This window comes from Amphibalanus amphitrite, unplaced genomic scaffold (genome assembly GCF_019059575.1).
Source record: "Amphibalanus amphitrite isolate SeventyFive unplaced genomic scaffold, NRLGWU_Aamphi_draft 000315F_arrow, whole genome shotgun sequence".
Taxonomy (NCBI): Eukaryota; Metazoa; Arthropoda; class Thecostraca; order Balanomorpha; family Balanidae; genus Amphibalanus; species Amphibalanus amphitrite.
This window is the reverse complement of record NW_024881810.1, coordinates 432,306-455,688: the sequence shown is the minus strand read 5'-3', so window position 1 is coordinate 455,688 and position 23,383 is coordinate 432,306. Positions and strand designations below refer to the sequence as shown.

Sequence of the window (23,383 nt, the reverse complement as noted above, 5' to 3'; positions counted from 1 at the left end):
TAGAATTTTGAACAGAAGGTTATTCCATTAAATATATTACATATAATGCTGTTCACCAGAGTGCTTCGTCATTTGATTGAGTTCAATCAAGTCAAACTTTAGATCCTGCTACCAAATCGATTCCATGTTTGACCTCTGTTTTTTCTTCAACTTTCTTTCTATAGTGATCAAGCATGATGATCACTATTGCGTCAGCAAAAATAATGACGTAATAATGAACATGCACGAGAAAATTCACCATTAATTATGATCACTCCATACGCAATAGTCAGCCTACCAGCATATCCAGAACCGCGAGAATCTGTCACGTGACTGAACGAGCTCGTTACGGACGCGTTACGCATCCGTTACGCAGCCGTTACACCTCCGGATTGATCCGGATCGAATACCGTTAGTGTCTGAGGCCGTAGCGAGCGGCGTACGGTGGCAGCGGCGTTCCCAGACATCCTTCTCAATTGTCAGCCGGAGCCGCAGCCGCCGACCGCCGCAAGCCGCCTGTTGTGTTACTGGATTTCGGTGCCTGAGACATCAGCATATCTGAGTTTTGTGCGTGAGTGGATATTCGGAAATGCGTACACTGCAGCTCCGATAAAATCCTTGTGTTATGTATGTAAGGTAATGCCTATGCAGCTCGTCATGAGTCAATTTTAATTTACTACGGAGTAAGATTGCTTATTTCACTATAGCATACGACGTGACCAGCCACCTTGAATATTATCGTTTTTATCGTTTGGCCACATCCACAGAGTCATATCAGGGTAATTAACCTTTCCTAAGACGATAATTTACTTTACCTTAAATGGCTACCAGCTTGACCCACAGGGATTTTAAATAGCTTGACCTTCCTGAAGCAGTGGTCAAATACACGGACGGCATACTAACCAAGTCTGCGGCGTCTGCGGCCCATGAATCGAGCTCCCGACATTGAGCGCGGCCTTTGGTGGAGCTGGGTGGTACTGCAGCCCTCAGCGGCCGGCGGCGGCGCAGTGCAGACCCGTGACGGAGAGGGACAGCGGCATAGATCAGCAGCCGACGAAATGAGCCTTCGGTACGGAGAGCTCCTAGGAGCATCCGTCAGCGGCAGTTATGAGCATATCCTTATTGCCTTGTTGCTTCGCCGAGCGAGGCATTCAGGCTGCATCTCACCCTTTCACAGCTTCGCTCGATAGTCATGAAAGACGAAAGTGTCTTGTTCGGCATTCAATAACGAAATGTTATTGGGGGTTTCTGGCAGTAGCATGCGTATCACAGCAGGCCCAAGGAAAGTCGTTTTATATTAGATTTTTTGGTCTTCCCGGACACATCATATGTACATACTATTCGTCATCACTCAGTCAGAAGTGCGCAACTGTCCGTGCGTGATCGACTCGTATATATTATCATTTAGTTCGCGGAAGGCACGCAGTTGCGCAGTCAAAAAGAAACAGATAGAAATAGAAAAGCCGAGAGGAATAAAAGCCAGGCCGTTGAGCCGCGTGAAAGGAAAGACAGCGAGCCTATTGCACGTGAACAGTGAATAACAATTGATAGCACGTGATGCCGGATGCGTATAGCTGCCGACGTGAATAAACTCTTCATATCCACATACCTGGAAAGGTGTTTCGTTCAGTGTCCTATGAATCAATGAATGCAGGTCCTGATCCGCTACAGAAATAATTAAACGAATTCCTGCCATTCCTCCCTGTGTGCCATAAAGGCAGCCGTAGCGCGGCAGTCGGCCGACGTAACTGTACGCAGCTGGCCGTAGCGCACTGGTCTGTGACCAAATGACGATGTAACTCCACTGCCACGAGGTAATTACCAGCTCGGGGACCGCTGGTGACGCCGGCCGTCCTGTCCCGTTCCGGACCGTACCCCGGTATTATCCTATCCTATCGGCGTGGAGTATCCCCAAGTCCGGCCCCAACTCAGTGCTTGTTTGAATAAGAAATTCGCTCCTTGATTTAAAAAAAATTAAAGCTGGCATGTTTAAAAGACATGAATATGTAGTGTCTTTAAGAGCGAAAAATACTAGTAAAAAAATCAGGATTTGGTGAGCCCACACGGCAAAGTAGGGTGACCAGAAAGACTATCTGATTACTTCCCGGATACTCTAACCGTGACGCCGCGTCCCATGGCCTACTCACTTCTAGGAAAAGGGTACGGGGTGATTTCCCCTCCTTTGTGCCAGAACTGGGTCGGAATGGACCTTTATCCCATTACCCGTTACCCATTTCAGGTTCTGTTCCTCACGCTCGAAATGCGGCTTTCAGGGTGACGAACACCGATGCTCCCCTCCTGTGAGGCTGTCATTGTGAATTATTCTCTCGCAGCCACCCATTCAGAGTTCACAGCATGGCCGACGCTGAGCTTCTAACTACGTCCTACTCCTGGCCATTCTAATCGTTATTTTTACCAGCATACCAGCACCCAGGTCTATAGACATTCGAGATCCACCTCATTTCCCGGATCGGCGATTGCCACTTTGGCAAACACCTAAGGGGCATGCAGTCACCGCAGCGTGTCTGCATCTTTGTCCGAAAGTTTTCTGCAGTTGGAAAGTCCCACCGGCTCCTCCCCTGCTCTTTGACCCGCGGCCCCAGCCCAGAGTTCTGCATCACGTGTGCAGACGGACGAACAGAGCAGGTAATTACTTCCTGGTGAGCTCTACAGCCCTGAGCTCTAAGCGCCTTGCATCGTCAATAAACACCCCACCAAAAACTGCCGTGTCGACAATAATGGTGCTGTCTCAACAACAAAACAGAGATCGATTGACATACCAATACTGTTAATAGCGGTTTTGTCATGGGACTGAGGTAATCAGCACGCGCAGAAGAGGAAGGCGGAGAAGGGGAGGGGAGGGGACTGTCAGCTAGTGACAAAGAAAGCCTGGAGGTGACGGGTACTGAAAACAGGTAAAGAGACCCTGCCGAGATATGTGTCTGTAGAGTCTCACGTGCAAATGCAAGGTGTAGTATGACATACTCACGGTAATACTGCAAAATGTGTTATTAATCAAATCAAGGCTTTATAACCTGGGAGCGACCAACCGACTCAGACCGATACGCAATATATGACGATCATAATACACATTTTACACCTTACAATTACATATTAGGCCCACAAAAGAGCATGGGAGTCTCAGTGTTGACTCAGATTGCTTAACCGACAATGTCAGATTCCTTCGTACACCGAAATTCACCACAGGTCACCTGAGGTCACTCCAGGTCACCAAAACTGGCAGTCTGTGAGCCGTGTCAGGCGGCGCGTGGCCACTTCCACGGGGGCGTGCCGGCGCGTCACTCCGAGGTAATGGAGCTCCCCTCGGGCCGATTCAAAACACTCAGAGATGGGCCCAGGTCGTTATGAAGGTGCCTGTTATCGTTCGATGGTCCATTTCCACTGGCTCTTCTTTGATTCACTCGCCCAAAACATCAGTAAGCCCCGCAAGCCCAGGGCGATATGATAACTCCTGAAGCGACGTTTGAAAAGGGAGTTTCTATCATCATAGAAAGTGCTCCTTTTGAATGCGAGTAAGGGTTTACCCGTTCAGTTCATGTCCCCAGAGACGGCCGGTGTGCGCGCTGCACCTTTTCATGACCGTTTAATGGCCTAATACCTGCCATTTATATCAATCAATGATCGATACCCAGCAATCGCCGAGCAGCGTATACGATGGCCCGTTCCTACGGGGGAGCACTGGGCTCAAGATTGGTAGTGGGCTGACGTCATTTAGACCTTTTTGACGCAAGCACACACTTGTGCTTCTTTCGACCTCCTTGTGACGTTTGTCTGAACAAGCGCTACACCAAGCTAACACATGAAAACACGGGCATAACGAGCGGGGAGACCTAACTAAGACAACACATGCTATAAACTTGTGGTCATGATGATCTGCGTATAAGGACATCCGTTTCGCAAAGACTTTCCGTCGCCGCTAGTGCCTTATTATAAAGCGAGTTAGCGTCGTTGTTTCATCGTAACAGCAGCACAGCGCCACCCACCCAAACCTCACTCACACGCGATTGTCCGAGCAGCAGGCTGATCAGCAGCTTCAAACAGGTGTTCTGCTGCGCTTCCGTAGCTAATCCCTCGCCTGAGGCGGCGCCCCGAGCTATGGCCAGATGGTGGTCCATCGGGACCTGCGGCGGCGGCGGCGGCGGCTGCGGAGGCGGCGGCGGTGGCGGAGCTTGGAAAGAACGAGGAGCGATGGACCGACCTTCAGCTCATCAATCGAATAGACTCGAGTCGGGCTCGTCCGAGCCGGGACGGGCCGGGACGGGACGGGACGGGACGGGCGGGGTCGCCTGGTACGGCCCAGCACGGCTTGGCCAGCGTGACTGCTAGCCTCGGCTGACGGCGGCCCGGGAGGCGATACACAGACAAAGACGGAGAAACAGGCACGGAGGGATCACCAGGGGTTGATAAACAACAGGCACAGATAGCAAACGTCCAGGAATGGCACGAGTGGGGTTGTTATGCAAGCAAAACAACGGTAGTGCGATGGCTGATTGATAAAAAGTCACAAGTGTGCAGATGGGAACAGCACATGGATGTCTCCAAGCGAGGTTTCCAGACATGTTCTAGCTCTCAATTGCAGTCCGTCTCATCCAATGCACACCATCTACCGCCGATCTTTAACTTATGTATCTCTGATGCAGAGGCTCTCTCTCGTCGGCGCAGCGTCCATGGCAACGCTAACGTCAAGGGCGTGACGCTGCCGGAACCGCAGCGTCACACATAGCGTCACAGAGCGGCGTCACAAGGCGCGTCACAAGGCCTGTCACAAGGCACGCTCTCACGGTGCCGGTCCGAAGCGAGACGGGCCGGAACTATATTTGCGTCGGACGCATCGCACATACGAGTAGATAGACGAAGGAACGAGCCGTATCGAGAGGAAACCGATGTCACAGAGACATGCGAACAGAACTGACGAATGAGGCGCAGCCCCCGCCGCCACTCGCCACTTCTAGCCATGAAGCTTTACCATACAGAGATTGAAGCTGTTAAATGAAATAGCAAGGAAGAGCCTTCCACATATCAATGAAAGAAGACTCATGAGTCGCGTGTATCCTTTGGTATGGGTTAGTTTGTGTGATGTGTCTGTCCTACCTCTCATAATTACAGCGTTTTTCCTTACGGGGTAATTTAATTAGCAGCAGCTGTTTTCTGTGGTGGAGCGCCTGTTTCCACACTCGGAGTGGCCCGTTATACTCTGTGCTGCCGTCCTACATCGTATGGTGCAACAAAAATAAGCCATCTACGGTCCCCAAGACGTCGTGGAAGTGCGGGTAACTTCACACCATATATTCCAAACAGAAGTAATTCCTGACGTAAAAGATGCGGAGAGTTGGCGACTGAAATTGCCTTCCGTGAAAGTAGTTAGTAGGGGCACCAAACCGCGAAAAGCGGTCGTCGTACGCCATTTCTTGCAAGTAAAATATGTCTAACTAATCACCGAGCTCTACGACTGCACTCCGCACAGTCATCGGGGAATAGCAAGGCAGCCATGAATGAAATGGTTTAATTGCAACAATCGTAATGCTGGGAAAATAATGGCAACGCCGTGGCAGTAACATGTTACATGAATACTAACTAAACTGGGTGCGAGCCAGCCATTTGAGAACATTATTTATATCTCGGCGTGGTTTGTGAAAATTCACATGCAGCGTCCCATGACGATAGATAACGGGATCATCCTATGCGACTTCTTCTCCAAACGGGACTCAGCTGAGTCCATCACATCACACTACTAACCCGCGGTCACCCACTGACCAGCTGAGGTTTCCGATTCACGGTCTATCGATAATATCAACGACTATACGCAAAACCATGCTGCTAAGCAATGGTGGATATTGCGTTACCGTGCACGGCTGCCGCGCAACTCACAGGCAAATGTCGCCAAGTGTTGCCCGGCAATCTGCACCACAATGCCCGATGTCATGGAATTCATCTTCAGGGATAATGAAAGCAGGGGTGGGGGAGTCCGGAGTATGAAGATGCCAGGAACAGCCTCAGATAAGCACTCAGCACGAGAGCAAAGGGCCGAGAAGACAAGACGGGAATCCAATATCTGCAGGCTGCTAGTCAGAAAGTATGGGACTTTCACTCGTTGCCGAGGGCGCCAAAGGTCACGGTTCGTTGCAGCACTTGGCCCGCACCGAGCAATCTCCACCGTGTCGCGATAAATATTCAGCTGAGCTCAACTCCGGCACAATTAAGGCCTGGGTACACTATGCGTTTTCTGCGTGCGTTTTTGCAGGTTTGCGTGTTTTGCGTAATATCGTTCTAGGAAAAAGTTATAAACAATATAATTTTTACTTTGGTTATATACAAAAGCTAATATAACTCTTATGTAACTAAAATCTAAGGTGAAAAACATCACAAAAACGTAATATCGTTCCTTTTTCTAGAACGATATCACGCAAAACACGCAAACACGCAAAAAACGCACGAAGAAAACGCATAGTGTAGCCAGGCCTTTAACGGTTAAACTTACGATTCACGAAGGAAATAAGGCGATCTTATATATCTGAACAGTTTATACACATAAAACTTGACGGCAGCACGGCCCTTCAATTACTTCGAGTAGCATTCAATTACTTCGGATTCCAAGGGAAAATAAAAAGACCGAAAATACTACAGCCGACTCCTTCATGCTTGTGGACCTAGTGGAGGTTACATTTTTGAGTTTCCTTTCAGAAGTGTTCCCAAGGGAAGCTGATAGCGTCTAAATGTGACTGCATCGTAAGTGTTTGGACATAGGCTGTCATCGAAAGGTAAATAACGTTGGCGTTTAAAAAAGCGGAGGGTAAATTTTCATCTTTTTAGAAGCGACACACCACGTCGTTCTGGCGATCTTCCAGCGAATACCGTCAAAAGTAAATTCAGGGTGAAATTATAATGCCACTGCGATTCATTGTTTTTCTTGGGGTTATCACACCGGAAATATTTCACTCGAAGAGGCGCTTTTTATTCAACAGAATCGCGTATCAGAGGCAGCGGTTCGGAGACACTTCCCAAAAACTCTGATGGAAAAGAGTCTGCATCCCAGTTGCCTTTTCTTCAATACCAGAATGTTTAAGCGCTTCCTTGGTGCTGAAAGTATAAAAGTTTTAGTTAACAAACGCCTAAACCCAAGGCTTTGGAAATTTTAGCAAGCTACTGAAAGAAATGCGATTACAGCGTATCAAAAAAACAGCCAGCATATGCTTCGAAAGATGCTATGCTGACAATACGCTTCAATAGCTCGCTGACATTGTTACCCTGGATATCCCACATGCTGGAGCGAATAAAATATCCAGGGCATCTTGTGTCACAACATGGTACTTAAGCAGAAATATGACTGGTGCTTGATCTAAAAATGCAGCGCTCAGGGTGAAATGTTGCGCATATTTTCCAGCGTCTTTGTGGTGGTTCAAGTGAGGGCCTTACGGTGGTTCGTACTACGGACTACGGAGTCAACTTGTCTCAGTGTTTCCTGTGGATGTCATTTTGCTGACATATTGATATATTGATTTATTTCCGGAAGTGGACCACTCTTGGGAGACTTGTTTCCGAAAACACCGTCTGACACGGATTTCCTGCATTTGTGGTCGCACGGTGGCCAAATCAGAACTGTTTTTCTTTCCGAGAATCTGGGCTGAAAAGGCGAAGGACTACCTGAGTGACATCCGAGTATCTTGGTCAACCAACAGCCACTCTGCGCAACCAAACACCCAATGCATTCAGCAGCAGCGGCAAATCAGTCCACCACACCCCTCCCTTGCCATTCGGTGAAAGCCAACTCATCCTCAACGCTCATCAATACAACTCTCCACTAATACAAACCGAAATATTACACAGATTTCCTTTCCATAGGGATCCAATAGCAGCATCTCATCATCCCCTGAGGTAATCCCCTGCCCCGAGCGGCTCTGCTGTCCTCCCCCGCACCTCCTCCCACGCACCACGAGCGCGACCAGTGACCACCCGCCGTGGCTGACCGCCGCACAGTGGGCCGATATGCCATTCTAGCGCGACAGGGCCTGAATCTTCGAACGGAACCCTTGGTTTTTCGCGAGTAATTCACGTAAAAAGCGGCCGATCGCAACGAAACTTTAAGTACCCTCGCGATAACTACTTTTACAGCTAAGCTGAAAATTTCATGACCCTGACCTTCATGATCTTTGACCTGTGACCTTCTTTCGAGACCATGTTTGGCCGGAATCGCGATTCAGCGTATGTCGGCTCGCATTAGCCGCGGGTTTGCAGTCTTTTCTTGGTTTAAAGCGTTCAAACATGGGATATTATGTTGCTCCCATGCATTAGAATGGGTGTCAAGGTCACCAGAAGGTCAGGTAAGGTCATTGACCTTTGATGACCTTGGTTCACTTTTTCGAGTTTTACATGTTTCTAGGCTAGTTTTTGGAGCTGAATTCGAATCTAGCAACCATTTGAACATTTACTATGTAGCTTTGGTTCCTTCGTAACATGTTACAAAGCTGTCAGAGGCGGTTGCCACCTACTGCAAATACCCGGCAAAACCCTTACTAGTTGACCTGACCTGACCTGACCCGACCTGGCCTAAATGTATGAAGACGTCATCTATGACCGTAAATAATATTATATTCGTGATCAGCACCCAAAAAACCCATAGCAGCCACCCTTTACGACGTTCTAACAGGTCCCGATTTTCCCGACTTTTGGGTCATTGACCTGACCTGGAAGGTCAATCGATGACCTAGGACCTTACAATTGGGTATCATCAGCTTCCTCTTGTCACGGGCAACACGCTCGTCTTTTCCGCGAAGCTCTAGCTCGATCAGGGGCGAAACGGCGGGGGGTCCAACGGACCCCTTCTATACGTTCGCGGCTGGAAAAACACCACTAGGGGCGAGGGTTAAGCCAAATCTGAGGGCTTATTTCAGAAAGACCGCTAAAAGAGCAATTGAATGCACTTTTCCGCAACGATGTAGCTCTATTGGTCCCCGATGTAAGAGCCGGTTTTCGATAAATGTTGATAAATGCAACATCCTACCTTTGATGACCTCTGGTGACGTGACCTTTGACCTGACCTAGAAATGACTAATTACTCCATCTGGAATTTCGGGCGCTCTTTCGAATGCCACTTACTACGTGTCGCTATGTGGCCCAAGAGCCGAGTTAGAAGGGGAGTTTTCAATCAACACCTCCCGGCCCGGCGCGTTTGACGCCGAGCACCGGTCCGGCGCGGGTTGATGTTTGGCTGCTACATCCAAAGTCGCAAAAAGTCGCAAAAAATGACTGTCGGATCTTGTAGTGCAATGAATCATTGACATGTAGCGAGATTTTCGAAGCGGTACTGTGCGGTACTTTTTTTAAAAGTCTATTTGTGTGTGACGTCAATTATGTGAAATTATATTTTCGTTTTTAAATCTTTGCGGTGCCTATACATCATAACCAAGTAAGAGTTCGCCATTTTCATGTGGTTAGGTGTGTTCTGCAGACCCGGAGCTATCGTTTGATGTATATGAATGTGGAATTCCTCCTCAAATTGTGATTGTTTTCGTGGATCAAAGATACGTTGTCGAAGAGTGCGGGGGACGAGTTCGGTCCAAACGATTCCGAAGTTCGTGTTTAAGCTGAGTTTTCGCCATGAAATAGCCATTGTGTTGGAAAACAAAGACCACAGCAATGTAGTATGATCATTTTTGAACAAATTGGTATAGGTTTCATTGCACATACACAAAGTTAGATTTTTTTACCCATGTCGTGCTAGACCTGGCGATCGGCCCTGTGTGCGCCGGCCGCGTCCATCTGAGACTATTCCGGGAAGAGCTGCTGCCGGGCTCACATTAGCAGAGCCGTGCTATGTGAGTCCGACCGTCCAACCGGCACGGCGGCCACCGGGGTGGGAACCGATGGACGAACCAAGTGCTGAACAGCGAACACTGAACGGGCACCGCCGCCGCCGCCACCGCGCCACCCACGCCGCCGCCGGATCATGAACGGGTTCAATGAGGCGGCGTGAGACCGGCCGGAACTTCTCTGAACACTTCCGCACACGAGAGGGAACTAGGAAGTGGGGGAACTGTTGAAGTTCAGCTCAGTATTCCAACAAAATGTATAACAACAATAAACTCATCGAATACTGTATAGCATGGACGGAACTGAAAATGAGAAAATGAAATAACAGTCAATGAACCAAAAAATCGCTTAAACTTAAGAAGCAGCGAAGTCGAATGCACACCACAATAATGTCAAAACTGACAATTATAATTTATTAGCCAATTATCTCACCAGCCAATGTGTAATGTGACTGCCAATGTGCAATGCAATTCGTACAACATTCAGAGCACAGCCGCTGTTTACCTCGGTAGTATAGCCGGTATTCTACCCACCATTTACCCTTATATTCGACCCCTCCCACTCCTCCCAACACCAATCGGTACATCTCAAGACCTAACCCCTCCTGTCAACACTTCGACCTCTGCACTGTGCAGTCCGTGGGTCCGGCAGTATTGTGTCGCCGGCCGGGCCGGGTCGCGGGCCGTATAACAGGCCGACACGCCTCAATGCGCCCTAATCGGCTCTGTAAACGTCGCCGGCCCGCCGCGCCTCACTGGACGCTCTCTGGGTAACGGTGGTCGTCGGACGGGAGGCAGGCTGGTGGCGGACAGGTCGGCACCGCCTGCCTGCCGATATAGGATGGTGCATAGAGGAACGGAGCGCCGCAGAGAGGGATGAGTGCGGCGCCGAGACACCCACTATGGGTCAGAACTCAGATGCCTGTCATGCCATTCTCTCTGGTCAGTTTCATTCAAACTGCTTAACTCGCAGTTTGGGGGAGGAGTTATCTGGTTTGCTGCTTATCATTGCACAAAAAAAAAATGTTTACACACTGATTTTCTTTCTACCTCAAGCAGTGTATTAAAAGATTTTTCATTGCTGCATATTTGGCACAAGCTGAACTTTTTCGTCTTCCGCATCGACTAGCAGCGGCTGTTGACAACATCTGCTCATAACCACCACTCCAGACAGCGGCGCTGTGCGCCATCCGTCGGATCATTCTGTCGACAATCTTAGCGCCACACCTGCGCCAGGGTCGACACCGGCGCGACGAGACAATAGTGGCGCTGTTTCAGTCAGCGAAACGCTGCCAGAAGTACGGTACAAAGTGACGAGAGGTGGCGGAGACTTACTGGGTCTGTATGGAGGGAGACTAGGAGACCAAACACGGTAGAGCACTGAAGGAAACTTGAAGACAAGAGGTAGAGGAACGGGAAAAGATAATGGGTCCTCATCACCCTAGATCAATGAATCGACTTCCAAAGTTAGGCGAACTTTGGCCAGTTACCAGGGGCTCCGAGGATAGCGCCGGTAGCTGGGTAATTAAGGTTCCCTCATTTTGGCTCCGTGATTTTATTGTTAAATTTGATTTTCGTCATCAATTTCTTAACTATCATGACCTTTAATGTGGAGGCTTATGACGAGCAACAAAAAGGCCAAATGACTTAACGTACTCACACTAATCAAGTCACAAAGCTTCCTAGTCCGCCTCCTGTTAATGACCTCGACCTAAGCGTGGTGATAATGTCCTGAAACACTATCATTGGCAAACATATCTGAAATGTGCGTCCGTGTTCACCATCTACATTATTTTGATCATCCATGCTTTGTCAATTCGCGTTTATTCATTTATTCATTCGCCTAGCAGCGAAAAAAGTTTGACTTCAGGTGTCAATGCAGATCGCAGTGTGCACTATGGGTAAAAGACTAGCCAAGCGTACCTACTTGCAGAACCACCCTCGGAATACCCTGAACACTGAACAGGTAACCAACAGGTAATAAAACAAAGTGTCATTCATAGAACCCTGCCGTTCAGACGACTGCGGTTCCAAACTCCCGGCCACAATCGCTGCTCCCCGCAGCGACCGGCGTCGTTCCGCTGTCCCGTCTCCCACGCGCCGCGGGACTCCCATCACCCACCGACGCGACGAATGGCGCGCCAACGAGGCGAGAATCGGCGCACATGCGGCGACGAGCGGCGCAGGTCACCGCAGCGCCTGCGGGCCCCGGCGCGGTACTGTTACTCAGTGTTTGTCGAGATTCCTGAGCAGCGATGCGCAGCGGCCGCAACAGACGGACAACACAGGCCCGGCGTGATCGGCACATTCGCACAAACGGTGACCCGGCCAATGACGTCATCGGGTCAGCGGCGCCGGGTCACGAGTGTGGCGGAGTGGGAGGAACGGTACAGGGAGGAGATGTGGAGAGGAAGAGAGGACGGATAGGTGGTGCAACGGGACTCGGGAAACAAAGCGGCCGTGAATTACTGGTGGTGGAGAGTGAGTGAGAGAAGAGAGAGAGAGGGAGAGAGAGAGAAAGGGAGAGAGAGAAAGGGAGAGAGAGAGAGAGAAGTGGGGGATGTAAAAGATAAAAAACAGGCAGATGGACTTGGAGACAGGCCGGAAGCTGTAATTGTCTCATTAGTGTATTGACCCACTCGCTTCCCTTCCGGGAGTCGTCATAGTAGTGTACCGTTACCATCCTCCCGTCCGCATCGGAAATGGACGTGACAGGACAATTAGGCCAACTGTCATCATGACGACCTATTACAGTCGTGATTGCCCTTCCACACCTAACTGAGACGTAACGATCTATCAGAGCCGTTACAGCCCCTCCACGCCTGAGACTGAGATGACGCCTGGTCGTGATTGAACCAGCCCTTATTCCGGCCGACAGACACCAATCTCATCACGACGGAGTCGCTGTCTAGCTTCCATCACCGCCCAGCTGTCCAGTGTCCATCCTCCGTGTCGCCGTGACGGACAGCTCACGGTGACGCGTCACGGCGTAACGGCACTGCGTGACGCCCACCGTGACGGTCTCCGTGACGGCTGGTGAGAATGAGACCAGCGAGCACGGGCTGGGTCTGGGGACGGGCTGAAGGAAAGAGGTGTTTGGCGAATGTGATGCAAATGGGCTTTTTGATAGAGCAGCGTACGTTGAAGAGGAACAGACAGAGAAAATTAAATGATCATGAATAGAGGTGGCAAAAGATGAAAATTTTGGGAACCAGACTCGAACCAGACCCAGCTGGACATTTCTGGAACCAGTCGGACCCGGTCTTAGTTGGAATCGGAACCAGTTGGACCCGTTTCCCAAAAGTCAATGAATACAAGCTACTTGTAGGTATCATTAGTTGCATCATGTAAAACAGCCTATTTCCCACTGAGAATACTCATGAGGTACTGTGTGCAAAGAAACATTCACTTCATTCACTTCATATTTTGCAATAATGTGTAGTGTGCAAGATGTATAGTTTATGGTAGGACCCGGTTGGACCCGTCAGAAAATTTCCAGGAACCGGTCTGGACCCATATGGGTCCAGACTGGTTCTTTGGACCGGGTCCCCGGGTCCACATTTTGCCACCTCTAATCATGAATCAACAGCAAGATTTTTATATTGCTAAAAAACGTGTTACAGTTAACCAGTAGAACCAGCCTGTCAATGGTTAGGTCGTAGCTCTGCGTCAATTCTCGCTGCGAAGCGCTTTTTAAACGGGATCTGATTGATCAGCGCCAAGCGTTTCGGCTGCGCATTTGAATAATTAGATTCGCCGTCTATTTAGTATTATTCACCGTCTGACTGCGTGCCGTGTGTGTGTCGCTTGGCGCGGCCCATTCCGACACTGGCTGATTTCACAATTAGGCCCCACAGCACGCCAGGCGGCTCTGAAATTCAATGCCACTCGTACATATGCATGGAGGTTAGAGAGCCGGTAGCGATCGCCAATATATCCATTCACACGTTCACATCAATGAATTTGGTGGCAACACGTTTATAGTGAACCGACCGAAGTCCACATCACCCAACAGGCAAGATAATCAAGCAGTAGCGGCGGAACACCTTCAATTAAAGGGGGGCACTGCCGACTTTTGGTCCCATTATTTCCATGCAACGCCGATAGGGCTAATGCTAAAATGATAAAATCAAAGGGGGCACGGTGTCCCGGTGCCCTCCCCGTTCCGCCGCCTATGTAATCAAGCAAAATACAAATAAAAATATACTAGGAAAAAACAGCACGGGAATTTCCACTTTTTATCTTACAACCGCGAGCTGTTGTATGACCGAGTACCCATCACATCCGAGGACTGTAGAGGCGTCAGCTAATGAGCCCAATCTGTCAACTGCTGTGGGCAGACGCACCAAACACGACCCATATCGACCTACACGCCGTGTATAACCAGAACCCGTAGCGCCCAGCCCGGTGACGCCCGGCAAACAATTAGTGGACGCGCGAGGTAGCGGGCCGCGCGGCCGCCACCCGTCACTTACCTTTGGTCACCTGTCGTCGTCTGTTGGCGGCCACCCGACAGCGCTAATCATCTGTCAGGGCTGTCATCACCTGTCATATGTCATCTGTCACCTGATAGCTCTCGGGAGTGACCACCTCTCCCGATATATCTGATGTTGCTGACAGCGTTGAGCTTGTTATTTTTGGATAAATTCCCACGCTATAGGTCACTCTTTACAGCCGCACGAACGAAAGGTCGCCGGCAAACGATGCCTACGCAGCCTGAATGATGAAAACCCTCGTCGATTGATGGCCAGACTTCAGTCAGAGCGGCCATCGACGGCTGTCGGCGAGCCACGAATGCCGCACGTGCCATGTGCACGTGACGACGGTACGTGACACATGAAGAGAGGTACAACGGCCACCGTCTAGTCCAGCAAAAAAGACATAAAGGCACGTGAATATGTCAGAAGCACACCGGCTGCATGACAATGAATAAATTGGTTAAGTATATCTGGATGAAAAGTTGCTCATATGGCGTTTATATGACCGTAAGCTTTCCAACGAAGCGTAATAAAATGAACGAGTACCATGCACTCAAACTGTTGGAGAAGGACAACGCATCTTTATTACAGGAACGGAACAACAATTTTCTAATCCCTCAGCAGCAGCAGCAGCAGTCAGAATTCGGATGCATCTAACGATTTTTACACAGCCAGCATCTCTCAGCTGATATAGCCAATCACAGCCTGGCTCGCCATCGCTCGGCGGCCGCAGTCATTAACTACGTGTCCAGCTGTTTGGCGTCACGTACCACGGCGGTCACACGCCGTATGTCTTCTGCCCACGGCGACACACAGCCGGCGGAGTGGGAGAGGCCGTTTACCTCCGCCGGGCCGACAGCTGTCGGTGGTAGAGCTCCGCCGCAGCGCCGCTGGTCTCCACTGGGAGGTGGCTAGTGCTACTTGACACCAGAATACAGGCATTCAGCTTTGGGTAGTTGTTGGGGTCTATTATTTCTGTCGATCTCCACTACATTGCTGGAAGCTGCTGCAAAGCGTTAGCCCGACCGCTCGCCATTCCAATCGTCATGGTTCGAATCACAGACTGACGGCTGAGAATTAATGGCACGAGGCGGAGGGTCTGTTCCGAGCTCACGAGCACCGTTGGGTGCCCTATCGTGCAATTCATCGCCGGTGCTAGCACGATAGCACGTGCCCGCGTAGTTTCCCGACGTTGGCTTTGGTAACCCGAGCTAATGTCGTTGCCACCTGGCATTGTGTTCAGCGGAAGTCTGGTTTTAGTTTTCCATAACAAAAAGCGTGACCACTGTCAATGGTGAGACGTTCACACTCGTGGAAAAGTAAAAACGTTCAGTGGAAACGGTAAAAACTCCAGTAAGCTGCAGTTGAGGGATCGCTGTGTTACATGTCTTGTTTTCTGGTAAAATCATGCAGTTCACTCAAACGGGTGGCTATAATGAAGTGTTTAGGCCGTCCAAATTGGCTGGGCAATATCCATGATTGCGGGGTACACGCCGCCAAGCGATGTATTTTACTTGATGGTGAGCCTTTGTTGGCCGAGCCCGACACTCATGTGCTGAATGTTTTTATACCTTCAACTCAGGTGGTGAGGAAAGGATATTCAGGTGCAGCTTTAGTAGCCTACATATATAACGTATAAGTAAGGTAGGTGCTAGGGCATAGTTTTGAGCACTGATTTCATCTAATATTTATGCAAGTTCATACGGCGGGCTGCATTCCTAACATAGCGCTCTCCTATGGTTTGCATGAAAGGCTCAAAGGCAAGAACTCTTCAGCGGTTGAAGTAACATAAGCCGCAGCTTCTGATGAGAAACCCAAAATGTGATAAAGAAGTGCAGGTATTTATGTCGTCCTCATTCATTTGATGCCTACGCAATGCATTTTATTCTTATGATCTGATATCATTATGTTTTCTACCTCTTATCGGTTCCATTAAGAATCTCAAACACAGTCGGACCCATGCCCCCGGCCAGTACAGCACACCACCGACCCACTTCCTCCACAGCTATAGCAATGAGAATCGGCGGCGTGCCTCAGCGACAGTGGGCCGGCCGGCTGTCTGATTCGCGGCGCGTCCTGCACCGTCACCGTGCACCGTTAGCGACCGCAGTAGGGGCCGGCGCATGGCAGCCGCCCCTCCCCACTCCCAGAGCGCGCACCATCGGTTCGTCATCTCCTCACTCAGAGCTGACAGCCGTGCAGACCATTGACGGTTCCCCGCAGCCCCCCGCAGCAATCTGCAGCTCCTGACACTCCGCGAGCGCCTCTCAACATACCGCTGAACGGTGTCCGACGCGCACAAAGCGGCAGTTGATCAGTTCGACCTCACTCTATCTGCATCTCGACAGGCGCGCCGGCCGAACAGCCTTGTTCGACAATCAAGTTTGAAAACTATTGCTGCTCGCAGCTCCCCTCCCCCCCCCCCCCCCAGACGCCGCCGCCACCGCCGAGCTGCGTTGCATCTGCACCGATTTGAAATAGTCTCGGCGTTCCGGACAGAGACGCCGAGAGTCCAGCCACCGCCCACCGGCTGTCCACGGCGGGCCAGAGCGTTCAATATCGGTAGCCACGTGCCCCCCACGTGATTGCCGCGTGCTGGAGACAGGCAGACTCCGAAAGTATCCCTCCCCACGCTCTCTCCCCACCGACCCCTGCAGAGGCAGAGACGACCCATCGTCGGCCCGATCTGTGCAGGCATTAGTAGTTGGTGACAATCAATTGCGGCATGTCTGCCACAGATCTAATAGGCACACATACACGCACCACAGACTGATATGCGCATAGCTACACACGCACACGGGAGACATTCCTGGGCGTGGCTTTAACACATCACCAGCGCCTGCCTGCGGCGTATTTTTCAACTAGCCATCGTGAAAACGCATTTACCGCCAAGCGGCCATAACGGACAGTTATGCACCGAGCGGTCATTAGCAGCGGACACCGCCCTGAGGTATCCAGCTCCCGCGCCGTCAGCGACGAAGGCGGCGCGGCGGCGGCGGCGGCACGCACGGAAGGCCCTGAAGGCGGTGCTGCGGTGATCGGAGGGCCATCTGTCGCGCCGTGCCAATGTCCGGTACGCGCTGGGAGCGCGGTCGTCCCGCCACCTGACACTGTTTGGAGGACAGCGGCCCAGCGCACAGCGGAACAGAGGGACCAGAGGACAGGGAGACAGCGGCACAGCGGAGCAGCAGCTGCTGACTCGCCGGTCACTGACTGACCGGGCTCGGCGTGACCCCAGTCCCACCACAGCAAACAGGGAGCGCTCTGTAGGAGAAGTACCGGGGTGCGCTGGTTTAGATGACACACCCGGGAGAGATATCGTCGGCGGATTTTACTTCCGGGAGAATGAGATATCGCACCGCAATGAGCCGAAATATTCCGTGGGGTTCTCATTTTCTTCCATAGGTCGCCGAGGTCAGGGAGGCGCATTAATGACAAGCCTCACTCTCACAGAAATTAGCTGACTATAGAGAATTACAGCAGGCACTGTTTATCGTGTATCAGTTCAGTATGTATGGCAGTATAAGACGCCTGCATGTGAGATTACAGCGCTATCGGTTCCGGGGGCCGACGAATTGATTACTGATTGATCATTGGCCAATATCCAGGCACAGATGGGATTATAACCAGTCAGTCGATCGGAGGACGATGCCCGTGAGACCGTCCGCCCGCACGAACAGGCTAACCAGCCATCTGCCAGGACGGGGAGGGGGGGTGATCATCAGCTGTCCCGCCACTGAGCTCAACACACCAGATGAGCGCACATGACGCTGTGAAGGAGCCATGAAAGAGCGGAGATGGGATCATCACTCCGGCCGCCGGAAAAGAAGAAGTAAGATCGCCGAAGCCACATTTGTAATTTTACCACCTCTCGATAAGACAGAAACTTCTTTTCGCGACTTCGAAAGCCTAGTGTTAGCTGCGAATCATGAATTCAGCCTGCTTGCTCGAGGTTGATTCCGAATGCGTAGAAATGAGGCCGCACTCTGTCGGCCTGCCCATCGATTACGTCGCTCGGTCCGCCCTGAGGTCCCGCCGGGTGGAAGGAGGGTGGCGGCGGTCACCGGACCAAATGAGAGGCCACCGCCGCCGCCGCACATTGTCCGTCCGTGAACAGTGTCCCGCTGTCACACAAAGAGACAGTTCTGGCGCACCTCCGGTCCGCTAAAAAAGGCCCGCCACCACCCTCCAGCTGCCGCCGCACAGTGGAAGATTTGAGGGAGCACGACAGGCGGAAGTGCGGAGCTGACATCCTTGAAAAGGACAGTACGGCGTCAAAGACGGTGACGGGGTCGAACGAGCGGGTATTTTTTTCGGTCGTTACTCTTTTAGTGGGATCGTCTGGGAGGGAGGTCAAATCTGTTAAATGTCAATCACCATCGTTTTATGGTCGAGTTCCGGTGTAAAGTGCACCCGGAGATAGTCGTATAAAACATGACTGCATGACTGTCAGGCTGCATGTAAATATTCGTTGTTCCAGGAAGCATAAGCATGTAAGTGGGGTTTACCTGACCCCAACCATGGTATTGAGAGGAATTCATTTAGGTACTTCAACCAACATGACCTGAAATAAATAACCTAAATGACCAGTAGGTATTCATAAGTTTTATACCTTTTCATAATTCAAGTCTTGGACCCAAGTCCAATACCCAGAACCACATAATGCATAAATATGCGGTGCATTGCGGTTTGACATAATTTATCCATCAAGAACAACAATGCCTCATTCGGCAAATGGTTCACTCTCAGTTGAAATGCAAGCTGTTTCTCACGTGGAAGATGGTCCATTTCAGAGAAGATTGAGAACTATTTCACCAAATTACAGCACAATCTCAGCGAATATGCCGAGATGCCTCGGCTGAAGCTTCAAAAGGCAGACAGCCAATAAAAGTTGAAATGTAAAAATAAAGTGAGGGATCATAAGATGCGGGAATAAAGCATGCATAAAACGTCAAAATTATGAGCGATATGAAAAGCTGGGAAGCAATCAACGGGAAGCTATTAGAAAAGGAATTCGCTTAAAAGAACCCAGTGGTTGTCAAGAAATAACGGAAACCGGAATAAAATAATACCATAGTTGTTGCATGGGTGAGGCAGGAGTCTGATATTTCCTAGAGGTATCTAGCAAAACAATGGACTAAATCAAACGAGTTACACCCATCCTTAGTCCAGCCCCACAAACAAAACACTCCAGACCCGACAGCCACTGTGAATGGCTCGCGTTGTGTCCGCTGCGTTCATGACCACAGGTAGTTAACGGGATTTCGGTGACCGAGCTAACGTCAACGTCCTCTCGGGACTTGAGAGCACCGGGAGACAGCAGCGCCACTCTCCGCTCTGGTGGCCAAAGTCAGAACTAGAGCTTCCAGCTTGTTGTCTAGGTGACGCTAAAGAAGTGCTAATGCAGCCATAGTTTTACGGTTATACCATTACCATACCAATATGCAATTACCAACTAATTCTGAGCGTGACCTAGACTAGCGGTTCGTGATTGACGACAGACGAGCCATGACTGGAGTCCAGCCGAGTAAATTTGAGCAGACAGTGTTGATTTATCCGAATTCGTCACACCTCACCTTCCTAAATGGACAATAAGTTACAGCGACACTCCTGGATTGCAGCGGCGGCGGGTTGAAAATTACGGCACAGCAGTGCCTTCTGGTCAGCTTACGAAACCACAATGTCCCACCAATTTTACATAATCAAAGACCGGGAGCGATGTTTAGCTGATCCAAACGCCACAAAAGCAGCCGGACGTTTAAAATGTATAATACACCTGGCACGAAAACTAACATTACATGCAAGGATTTATGTTTACCTAATAGATGGCCTTAACAATGTTATCCATCATTGTGATTGCACAGACAGGCAGTGCATGTAGGGCATTGCCCTCATCCGTCTTATTCTCCTGCCCGCAACCCGTGTGCAGCGGACTGTGGATATTTCGGCAGTCTCTTATTCCTGCAGATGTGACTGACTGCAGGTTGGACTTGTGACAGCCGTCTACATCACTGTCACTACAGCTGAAATTCATATTTACATTTACAGCTTCTCATTGTGAGGCGCAGTACTCCCAGCGGGTACTCACCGAACGACTGGGTGCGCGAGTAGGGCGGGTGGGGCCGACTGCAGCGGGGCACCTCCGGCCGGCCCGGAGAAGACCACCGCATCCCCTCGTGACCTGGCGGACAAAGGGTCAAAGGTCAAACAGCAGCCGGCGCGTGTGGGTGAGGGGGCGGAATGTACGGGATGCAGGGACTTTGCATCGCTTTTTTTGTCCAATGAAAACGAAGCATTCGTACACGATATTATCACGATATCCAGTTTCAGCACTTAATAGCTGAAGCATCTCAAAACTATATCAAATATGAAATAAATCGTAGCATTGCCCTTGACAAGCGAATGATTTCCATTCTAAGTAGACAGCACTGACAGCAGTTGGTTTGGTACCGATGAGGGACACGCGCGTCTGTCCTGACACCTGGCGGAGAAACTGCCAACTGTGCTCTAGATGGCGCTCAGGTCTGGCGCAGCTGCTATTACGCAGCCAGCGACAAAGTGGCGACGTGTGCTGGACCTTCTTTACACCTGGGGCATTCCACGATAGATCGTACCAGGCCCGTCACCCTCATCTCTCAGATTTTAATGAAAATCCGTCCTAGGGGTAATCATAGGCCCCAAAGACGCCTGGCAAAATATCAGACTTCTCAGATCAAAACTTTTTGAGTTATATTGCATTACATTTTTTTAACTTCGGTTTGTAACGGTGAGTTTGATGGCCTATAACTCAAGAACGGGTTAAGCTACCAACAAACAGTAAGCAACACTAAGCTTGCAATGAATCAAAAATTAATATTACCATTTAAAGATTCCAAAGAAAAAATTTTATTGTTGAGCAAAAACCTTAATCTTTTTTCATTTGCCTCTAAAGACCTTTGGGACCAAAATTTTTCACATTTTTATTTTTTCAAAATAAACTTAATGTCATTGCAAATCGACATGCAAAAAATTAGAAAGGTGTTCTTTCTATAAAATCCTCATTTTCCCGCAAACAAAATGGGTTTCGGCGGGGTTGATACGACCCCAGTACGCCGTTCGCTTCTAATAGAGCTAGAGCCTCGAGGAAAAAAACGAGCGTGTGTGCCGTAACAAGTCGCAGCGATTGGTACCCGATTTTGAGGTCTCAGGTTAACCGGTAGCGTCTGAGGTCAGGTCAAGTGACTGAAGTTACGGGTGTTCGGTTTTTAGTAAATAACTTCGCAAAAAATGGCAGCAGAGCCGCGATTTTGGCATCATTGTGTTCGCCTAGCTCAGGTGCATCGAATGGTATACTTTTTGCTAGGGTGAGGTCAACTTAAGTAGTTGACCTCGGGTCAAGGTCAGGTCAGAGCCCCTCAGGTCACGAAGCTGGGCAAAGGGTATCGTATGGCATATCATTCGATTCGGAAGGTCTTCCCGAGTCCATTGGTGGCTTTCCCGACTCTCTAGCTCCATTTGATCGGGAGTTATTGACGAAAAACTCGTACGACGCTATTGACGTCATAAATGACGTCACGCAAGGTTACCAATGCAAAAGAAAAGCATTGCGGGACTTTGCAAGAAGTGCATGAAATCACGATACCATGTACGTGGGATAGTTTGAGATTATTCTCGGCGCCAAAATAACAGTTTTCATATTTCCCCATTGACTTATCCTCTTGGTTCTTTTTGTATACTGGGGTATACATCGTCTTAAGTCGATCTCTACGGAATTCACTAATGGCTAGGCTATTTCATGGCCATGCGTTGCATTCTTCATGCCATGGTCCGCCACCTGGTGGCTGAATTTATATCCTCAAGTTGAATTTGTTGACGCCTCAGCGCGTTAATCTTCCCGGTATCTCGGCGGTCGCAGCATAGGGGTACGTCTCCTAATTATTTTCCTGTTATTTCTTTTTAAGAGTATGACTCATCGAAAACTGTTGTTTTGCTAACATAACCATTCGTTGTTGATCATTGCTTGCAGGTTTTGTAAACAAAATTGTGTGTTTGGAACTTTTCCAGAAAGAATTAAAGTTCATGTATACTAAGGTATACAAATGTCCTTGGCCCGAAAAATTTTGAGACGTGCTTAAGAAGTAGCACTACAATTATTCGGAGGAATTGACCTCTGAAAAAATAAATGTACACCCGAGTGACCAACGGGATCCTGCACGACGGAGAAATGTAAACGTCAGTATACAACGGACTGTGCCTAGGACTAGTCATGTATACTGTAGTATACATGGTTGCTGGGTTAGTTAAAGCCATTTTTGGTGGCTCACAAACAACATTATGCCTTCAAATGGCTCTGTGGTTGAGCGTTGACATTCTTCGAATCGTTGGCGACCTCAATGACCGTAGATCCTCACTCAAAGTTTGATAAATCGCCCGATGAATTAGAATCCGACCCCTAAGCACAATGACATAGGCAAGCACCTCTCTAAAACACACCATACGGCGATTTTTTTAGAGATGTCGCTTCAGATAATGCTGCAAGGTCTTCCTCTACTGTTTATCGATTCGCAACAGGTGCTACAAGTTCTATATCTTCAAAGGAAATGGCAACTAAAGACCTAAGAGCAGTGGGCAAGGGGCAGAAGAAGCTGAAGTTAAGGGCGAGTGGTGTTGATAATTAAACGTGTCAATACTATTAGCCATTTTACGCCCTAAACAAACGAAAAAAAATACACTTTGGTGTTTGTATGGAAGTTTTCATGGGTTGCATTTCAGTCAGATTTTATAGGCTTTGAGTATTTTTGTATATCCCAGTATACATGTCACTGCGCATGCGCGATGACCTTCACGGCTGAAATGTCACCAATCTGGCCATTATTGGCACCAAAGCTCTCAGCCAAAAAAGTTTCGTTGCTCTCCATTCATGGGCGAATTGGCGGGACTCAAGAGGATATAACAGTGATGTCACGTGACCGACCTGACCTCACGTAACCTTAAGAATTCCCAGATATACAAGTTGTGAGACCTCTGGAGGACACCATGTATGCGTCCTGTAACTTTCATCTCGGACAGCTATGGTCGTTGGCGTCCAAAACAATGTCAGAACCAAACAGCCTTTTTCAC

The 23,383-nt window shown here is 49.6% G+C and overlaps 1 protein-coding gene across 2 annotated transcripts in view; it reads right to left on the bottom strand.

Annotated features, from left to right (window-relative positions):
* The window catches only part of LOC122388267 (pleckstrin homology domain-containing family G member 5-like), a 227,965-nt gene that overhangs the window by 113,985 nt on the left and 90,597 nt on the right, over window positions 1-23,383 (bottom strand). For both annotated transcript variants that reach the window (XM_043379187.1, XM_043379189.1), the window contains one exon: window positions 20,373-20,465. In XM_043379187.1, the coding sequence (XP_043235122.1) occupies window positions 20,373-20,465 (93 nt within the window). The remainder of the gene's footprint in view (window positions 1-20,372; window positions 20,466-23,383) is intronic.